The sequence below is a fragment of the Medicago truncatula genome, chromosome 4 (genome assembly GCF_003473485.1).
Source record: "Medicago truncatula cultivar Jemalong A17 chromosome 4, MtrunA17r5.0-ANR, whole genome shotgun sequence".
Taxonomy (NCBI): Eukaryota; Viridiplantae; Streptophyta; class Magnoliopsida; order Fabales; family Fabaceae; genus Medicago; species Medicago truncatula.
In genome coordinates, this window is record NC_053045.1 from 15,159,666 (window position 1) to 15,168,338 (window position 8,673).

Below are 8,673 nucleotides of genomic sequence, written 5' to 3' on the forward strand. Positions count from 1 at the left end.
TAAACTCTGGAATCAAGAATAGCGAAATGGAATACCAATCATATTTAAATATAAGTTATACCCTTGATGTAGTAAAAAGCAAGAAAATGTCCTGACCAAAAAAAAAAGCAGGAAAATGAGAACTGAGCTACATTAACTAATCTCATCAATATAATTTACGCCATTTTATTCCATTCGAATGCATATAGGCATAATCATAACAAAAAAATTACATAATCCTCATTAATATAATAGAATGCATAGATATAACGGAGTGGCTGATTGCAATAAAATAGACATAATAATGGCTCATTGTAATAAAAAAAATTATCTAGATTCTTCTCTTAGAATGACTAAGTTAGCGACTCATCCCTTTTGGATATCTGAAAATCTACCGGAAGAAAGTAGCATTAGCGATTAGATTCAAATGAAAAAGTAAATCAACCTCTTAATCCATCAAGTGATTAAAATTCCATGCTTTTTAGAATACAGAAAATGCCTTTTTATGTCTTCTGTTTTTAGGGAGGAAGAGGTATGAAAATAATGAAAACCAAGTTGTGTATATATAGGGGAAAAATCATGTCATGATCAATTTTGATTGGCTAATGAAAAATAAATGAGTCATGATTCATTTTGATTGGCTAATTTATATTTTATAAATTTGGGACCTCTTTCATTTGCTTTCTCTTGGTGTTGACATGTGTCACTTTCTTTTTAACAAATACTCTCACCATATTGATCCTCACAAAATGCTCTCACCACATTCATCCTCACAAGTTTCTATTTAATGTTTATGAATAAAAGGAAGTTTTTCAAATTCAAATTCAATTCTAATTCTAATATAGTAATATTTCATATCAAATTAAAAATCAAACATTAATAATATTTTTGTAGTCAATTTTTGTTACCATGTGAGGCAATGTATAAATTTAATAATATTTTTTTAATACAAAATATTATTATAACATTGTATATATAATTTATTTCAATGTTTCACCTTTTCAGGTTCCAATTTATCCCCCAGGTGATATTTCTCAATAGTCTATTCGGGTACCTATCCCTTCTTATCTATATCTATCTATATAATATAAATTTAGGACCTATTTTATTTTCCCTTCTTTTGATATTGACATGTGTCACTCTTCTTCAATAATTTAGGATTTCAAGCAAGTCTCAACATGTGGCACTCTTCTATTCTTATATTCTTATATGGAAATTGATGCAATGATATTCAAAAGTACTATTAATATGATATGAAACAAAAAAGGCAATAGCTACTCCAAATTGATTAGTAATTTATTGATATTATTTGGTCAAAGAATTATTCATTAAAACAAATGTAATATGATACAATTTTAAAATTTATTTTGTTAATATTAAAAAATGACTTCATCATGATGTAATATAGCATGTTTGGTTCTTTCAAAAAAATATAAATATAACATGTTTGGTCGTAGTGTCTATTAAAATTTTAATATTAGAAAATGATACGAATATTACAACTAAACAAATTATTTTTCGTAAAAAAAAAGATTTGGTCATGATCCTTTAAAAAAAATTATTATGTCATGATATATGGATTAAAACAATTTTAATATGATACATTAATTTTTTTTTCTAATTTTAATCATAATTTTTTTTTGTAAAATTTAATGTACAATTTTATTTTTAATTACTACATACACAAATCAAGGGAATAATTATTGTGATTCCTTCATACATGTTGGCTATAAATATTATGTTTGAGGCTCACAGTTTTCACACCACTTTGAGTTAAATTGTGCTTTCTCATCTTATTTTATAATAGAGATATCCTTTGTATTCAATTTCAATTCCCTTGAGCAAGGCCAATCCTTCCGCCACAAAAGACTACAACAATACTAGCAAGCACCAACAAGCTAATGTGACAGTCAAGAATAACTGCAGCCACCCCAATTTACTTACCTTCATCGTTAGAGGTATTCACAAATTTTGGTTTAGGTGTCGTCCATCGAATTGTAGCATCCGACATTGTAATGGGATGCAATGTTGACTGAATTAGCAGTTGAACAGATGAATTACAACCTCTAATAGACCTCTGTTCCAAATATACACTTGCGCTAGTTAAGTCACACAGTGTGACTTAACTAGCGCACCTTATAATATATGTGTGACTTAAGTCACACACCACTGATCTATGCGCGAGTTAACTCATGTACCTTGGTCGGTGGTCAGAGCTGAAAAACAAACATTTTTTGGTCTTAAATAGTTGTTTCTCAGTAATACAAGTTCTTATCATTACATTACATTCCGGAATGTACCTTCCAACTGCAACAATTATCTTACCCTTTAATGGGGTAAATTCAAACTTCCTAAACAACAGGACTCTAATATTCTATCAACATCTTGAATGATGGTATTCAAGTGTCAAAATAATGAGGTGCATTCCTTGACACTTGAAACACATATCCCTTATGCTATCCTTGAAACACATATCCCTTATGCTAGATTGTCCACTTTTTGGTCGAATAATAGCTACATCCCTGTTCACATCATTGAAGCCAATGGCCACTCTGGTGGTATTTGGCTTCTCCGTCACTCCATTGTCCCCATCACTACAAATATCATTGACTCTAACCAATATTCCATTACCTTTAAAGTTAATTTTGGGGATGCTTCCTCAACTTGCACTTGAATCTATGCTAGCCCTAACCCGACCTTACGCACCAACCTTTGGAACTATCTCATTAATCTCAATAATACCATTACCGGCCCTTGGATGCTCATTGGTGATTTTAACGAAACCCTCCTTCCTAGTGATCAACGTGGAGGTATTTTTAATCACTCTAGAGCCACCATCTTTGCCAACTTCCTGGATAATTGTAATCTGCTTGACCTTACAACCACTGGTACTGGTCGCTACACTTGGCACCGTAACAACAATGGTCGTCGTATCCTCTCAAAAAAGCTTGACAAAGCCATTTCTAATATGAGTTGGCGTCTTGCTTTCCCCGAGGCCTTCATTGAGATCTTATGCAGACTCCACTCTGACCATAATCCTATCCTTCTCCGCTTTGGTGGTCTTCCCTTAGCTATAGGGCCCCGTCCTTTCCGTTTTGAGGCAGCTTGGATTGATCATGAGGATTATTATGATCTTGTTACTACAGCCTGGAACTCTTCTAACCACAATCCTACTACAGCCTTAAAAAATGTCAGGGAGAGTTCTATCATTTTCAATCAAGAGGTTTTCGGCAACATTTTTAAAAGAAAGCGTCAAGTTGAGAAAAGGCTCAAAGGTGTTCAGCAATACTTTAACCGTGTTGATTCCATTTATCATGCCCTTTTAGAAAAAGATCTTCAAAGGGAGTATAACGACATCCTCTTCCAAGAAGAAATGCACCGGTATCAAAAATCTAGGGAGCAATGGGTTAAATTTGGGGACAAGAACAATGCTTTCTTTCATGCCCAAACCATCATCAGAAGAAAAAGAAACAAAATTCATAGGCTTCAGCTCCCAAATGTTATCTGGTCCACTGATAGCTCAACTCTCCAAGAAGAGGCTCAACGATTCTTCAAAAACCTTTTTTGCAGCAACCAACACAATAACAACAACCTTACCCTAGAAGGTACCCACCCAACCATTGATGTTCAAGATATAACTTCTTTAACCAACCCAATCACTAAGGCAGAGGTAACCGCAGCTCTGAACTCTATGAAACTTTACAAATCCTCTGGCCCAGATGGTTTTCAATGCATTTTCTTCAAACAATATTGGCATATAGTGGGTGAAGACATTTTCCAATTGGTCAAAACAGCCTTCGAAACATGTTATTTTGACCCTGCTCTCTCTGACACTCTAATAGCTCTCATCCTTAAGGTTGATCCTCCTTCCACCTACAAAGATTTTAGACCTATTAGCCTTTGCAACATGTTCACAAGATCATCACCAAAGTTCTTGTCCTTCGCCTCAGGCCTATCCTAGATACTATCATTGGCCCCTACCAGAGCAGTTTCCTGCCAGGTAGAGGTACTTCTGATAATGCTGTTGTTTTGCAGGAAATCATTCACCATATGAGGAGATCAAAGAAGAAAAAGGGGCAGGTGGCATTTAAGCTTGACTTTGAGAAAGCCTTTGATAATGTAAGCTGGACCTTCCTTCAATCATGCCTTCAAGATTTTGGCTTTCCAGATATTACAATTAAGCTTATCATGCATTGTGTCACCTCTTCCACTCTCTCTATTCTTTGGAATGGGAACAAGATGCATCCTTTTAAGCCTTCCCATGGCCTCAGACAAGGAGATCCTCCCTCGCCTTACCTTTTCATCATCTGTATGGAAAAACTTTCCATTTCCATCAACAATGATGTCCAATAAGGAGCTTGGGAACCAATCCACATTTCTAATAATGGGCCTCAAATATCTGATTTACTCTTTGCTGATGATGTCCTCCTCTTCACTTAGGCAAAAAATTCTCAACTTAGATTCATTTCTGACTTGTTTGATCCCTTCGGTCTAGCATCCGGTTTGAAAATTAATTTGTCAAAGTCTAGAGCTGATTATTCAGCAGGTACTCCTCAAACTAAGATCAATAGGCTCACTTCTATCTCGGGTATTAGGAGCACTACCTCTCTTGACAAGTATTTGAGTTTTCCTATTCTCAAAAGGCGGGCCAAGCAAAGTGATTTCTTGTATATCATTGAAAAAATGCAAACTAGACTTGCTTATTGGAAAAACAAATTGCTTAATAAGCCTGGCAGGTTAACTCTAGCATCATCTGTTCTCTCAGCTATTCCATCTTACTATATGCAGATAACCTGGCTCCCTCAGAATATATGTGACTCTATTGACCAAACAACTAGAAACTTTATTTGGAGAGACTCTAATAACAAAGGTATTCATCTGGTTGGTTGGAACAAAATTACTCGTCCTAAGCACCTAGGAGGACTTGGTATCAGACCAGCTAGGGAAGCTAACATTAGTCTTCTTGGAAAGCTTGTTTGGGAATTGGTCCAATCTTCAAATAAGCTTTGGGTTAATCTCCTATCTGACAGATATGTTTCCGGTCCGCGCATCCTCCTTGCTACTACCCACAATAGTGCCTCAGCCACCTGGTCCTCTATCATCAAAGCTAAAGATATTATTAAAGATGGTTTCTTTTGGCGCGCAGGATCCGGTAGTTCTTCCTTTTGGTCTTGCCCTTGGAGCTCCTTTGGTTACTTAGGGCCTCTTGTACCCTATATTGACATTCATGACATTCAGTTAACGGTTAAAGACGTCATCTCCTCCACTAGCCCTCACACTCAGATTCTCTACACTCAACTTCCTCCCATAGTGTCCGAAACCATCAATAACACCCACTTTAAATCCAATGCTTCCCTTGAAGACGCTTTCATTTGGACAAACAACAAAAATGGTAACTACGCTACTAAAAGTGGGTATCTTTGGCTGCTATTCCGAATGCAACCGGTAACTCTTTCTAATTCTACCCTCTCTTGGTCTTGGATTTGGAAATTAAAGCTCCCAGAAAAATCAAATTTTTAGTTTGGTTGGCTTGCCACAATTTTGTGCCCACCCTCTCCTTACTTAATCATAGAAACATTGCTCCGACTGCTACTTGTTCAAGGTGTAATCTTCATGTTGAGACTTTTCTTCATTGTGTGCGTGATTGTCATTACTCAACAAACATTTGGCAGCATTCAGGATTTAACGACCCAGATTTCTTCTCTAACTTGATCGATCATGATTGGCTTAAAGATGGTTTGATGGGTCCTCAGTGTTTTTTGTTTGCGGCTTGTCTTTGTTGGGATTGGCGTCACCGAAATAACATGTGTCTTAGTAATGAAACTTAGTCCACTCATCATCTCTCTTTCAACATTCAGAGCATGGTTGAGAACTTCAAAATTTGCTTCAAACCAATATCAAATGATACTTTGGACATCAGATTCATTAAGTGGAACAATAATAACTTCTCTAGTGTCATCCTTAATGTTGATGGTAGTTGCCTTGGTTCCCCTATTAGAGCTGGCTTTGGTGGTGTCTTAAGGAATTATGCTAGTTTTTACCTTTCAGGATTTTCAGGTTATATTCATAATTCCTCTGATATTCTCCAAGTTGAGTTACTTGCCATTTACCAGGGCCTCTTGCCAGGATGAACATTGATGCGATTGTTTGCTACTCTGATTCCTTACATGGTATAAATCTCATAAAAGGTCCTCCTATGAAATACCATGTTCATGTTGTGTTGATTCAAGACATAAAAGACTTACTAGAGCAAAACAATATTATTGTTTGTCACACCCTTCGGGAAGGAAACCAATGTGCAGATTTTATGGTCAAGCTTGGATCTTTATCGAATGTGGACCTCCTCATCCATCCTTATCCTCCGGATGATATTATGAGTCTTCTCAAGAACGACGCAGCTGGAACTTTTTTCCCAAGGAATTAGTTCTTTTTTCTTTCTGTTTTCCTCCTTTTCTCACTTGTTTAGCTTTGTAACCAAAAAAAATATATAAACAACAGTGAATCCCAAATTGTGTTCTCAAAGGAAACAAAAAAACACTGATTCTAGATGAATCTCACAGAAAACGAAAAAACAATGACAATGAGGTAAATCTCAAACAAGAACATAATTGAGAATATTAGGATTTTCAATCCTAAAGAAAACACGGCAAAATTAAACTGAAGAAATCATACTGGTTTGTGAAGAGGGAGAAGCTGATGGATATGTGCGTTGAGAGGTTTGGATCTCGTTTTCTTTGGCTTTAGAGTGTGGCGGCGATGACGAATCAACACAAACTTGATATTAATCTCAGAAGCATCTCCGCTGTTGTTGTTGCAAATGTTTCAAAATAGAATTTGTTATGAATAGAATTAATCAACACAAACTTGATATTAAGTCGTTGGCATGGTGGAGTTTGTGTGTTGTAGATGGTGGTGAGAGAGATCTGTTTTGGGTTTAGAGAGAGAACGGAGAAGAGGACAATGAAAGAGAAAATGGTGAAATATCTAAAATATCCCTGCCACATAAGTGGTATAGAAAAAAGGTGGTCTACCGATCTTTTCCCATTATGAATTTATGATGATTATTAAAAAAAAATTTAGCATAGTACTCTCTCCATTGACCCAGTTGGATTGGTTGGATTATGTTGGTATGAGATTTTAGAGTATGCGTCTCTGTTAAAATTTAACTTTGATTCTCTTATGCTAATTTAAGTGAGTTAGTTAGATTGGTTTCTTCAACAAAAAGTACTCTTTATCTCAAATTATAAATCATTTTAAAAAACATTTTTATCTTAAATTATAAATATTTCTATAATATAACATTAATATTCATTTTTTCTTTGAAAAAACATTAATATTAGTTTTTTATATTATTAATTAAAAATAATTTTGTAAAGTGTACTAATTAATACTTTTTCTTCACTATACAAAATCAGTTATTTTTTTTATTTGGGAAATATTAACTTGTGTCTTAAGGTACAAGTTAAAAGACTAAAGATATAGACATTTTATAGGAAATTGTGATTTTCATATTTTAAAAATTTCAAATCTTATCTTTTTAAGACAAAATTTATGTTTTAATTTTGTTTTTAGCTTCTTAACTTGAGTCTTAAATGCACAAGTTTGTATGACCTTTCTTTCTTGTTTAATGTAAAATTCTTAGAGTCATTTTGTAATTTGAGACAAATGGTGTAGAAAATATACAACATATATTTAAAAAAAAAAAGTAAGATAAGGTGAAGTTAAAAAGCATGAAAGTATGGAGTGTGGCATGAAAGAAGCAAACATATAAAGGAGTGGCCATTTCTTACGTCACAACCAAACTTTAGATTACTAGAGTCCCTTTCTTTATAAAACTTTAAGGATATTTTAGTTCAGGTGCTCTTTGTACTCTTGTATGGTACTATCTTTTTGCTACTTCAATTAAACTAAATAAATAAAGATAAAAATAAGTAAGGATTTGACTAGACTTTTTTAAACCGAATATGTATTCAAATAAAAAGATATATAACCTAAAAAATTAAAATACTGATACATGACTCGTTAAAAACATACATAGTTACTAGTTAGTTTTAAGTAACTATACATACTCCACATGCATAAAGGATTTTTCATGAGCATGTAATATACGGGGTATGAGTTTTTTTTTAGCTCTCTGGTTCTTAAGAAAATGGCACTGGTAATCCGAAGTTTAGCAGATAGTTAAGTAAAATCCGGCCAAAAATTATTCTCACCACACATTATAACTTACATAGTTTATATTTATTTGAATAATTTGCTCTATGTGCATATAAGAGTTTTTTTTATAACTTTTTTAGTTGAATATAATTTATATTTAGGTAAATATATATTTTTTTAAATTGAACTTAAGTTATGTAAATAAGTCTGATATGGACCTATGTCCAAATTTTATTTATTTTTGCAAGTTCCTCAAATGTACTTCTAGTTTCTTTTTCCAAGTAGGTGAAGCAAAAGAAAGACACCTATAAACAGTGTGATTTTAAGAACGGATGGTAGGGGAGATTACTCATCAAACCTGAATTGACAAGAGTGAGTGGAGTAAGTTAAGAATGGTTCTAGAATATATTTTTTTACAAGAAAATATATATTTTATAAAGCAATATGAAGAATTACACAATTTTATTCAAATTAACATGAGTCTGAGTATTCTTTTTCCACTAGCAACACTCAACTAATTAGTCTTTATTCAAATTT

The 8,673-nt window shown here is 33.9% G+C and overlaps 1 protein-coding gene across 1 annotated transcript; it reads left to right on the forward strand.

The window, feature by feature from the left end:
- Positions 1-2,737: 2,737 nt before the first annotated feature.
- On the forward strand, positions 2,738-6,403 carry LOC112420788 (uncharacterized). The gene is made up of 6 exons (XM_024780480.1): positions 2,738-3,835; positions 4,015-4,098; positions 4,420-5,424; positions 5,652-5,747; positions 5,838-6,036; positions 6,093-6,403. Exons 1-6 carry the CDS (start codon positions 2,738-2,740, stop codon positions 6,401-6,403), a joined length of 2,793 nt encoding a protein of 930 aa, XP_024636248.1.
- The last annotated feature ends 2,270 nt before the right edge of the window (positions 6,404-8,673 follow it).

Excerpts from the sequence above, each read along its gene's own strand:
- LOC112420788 (XM_024780480.1), top strand. The coding sequence starts at position 2,738 with ATGCTCATTGGTGATTTTAACGAAACCCTCCTTCCTAGTGATCAACGT. Across the intron at positions 3,836-4,014 it reads TAATAGCTCTCATCCTTAAG|GAAATCATTCACCATATGAG; the intron begins GTTGATCCTCCT and ends GTTGTTTTGCAG. Across the intron at positions 4,099-4,419 it reads TTGAGAAAGCCTTTGATAAT|GCAAAAAATTCTCAACTTAG; the intron begins GTAAGCTGGACC and ends CTCTTCACTTAG.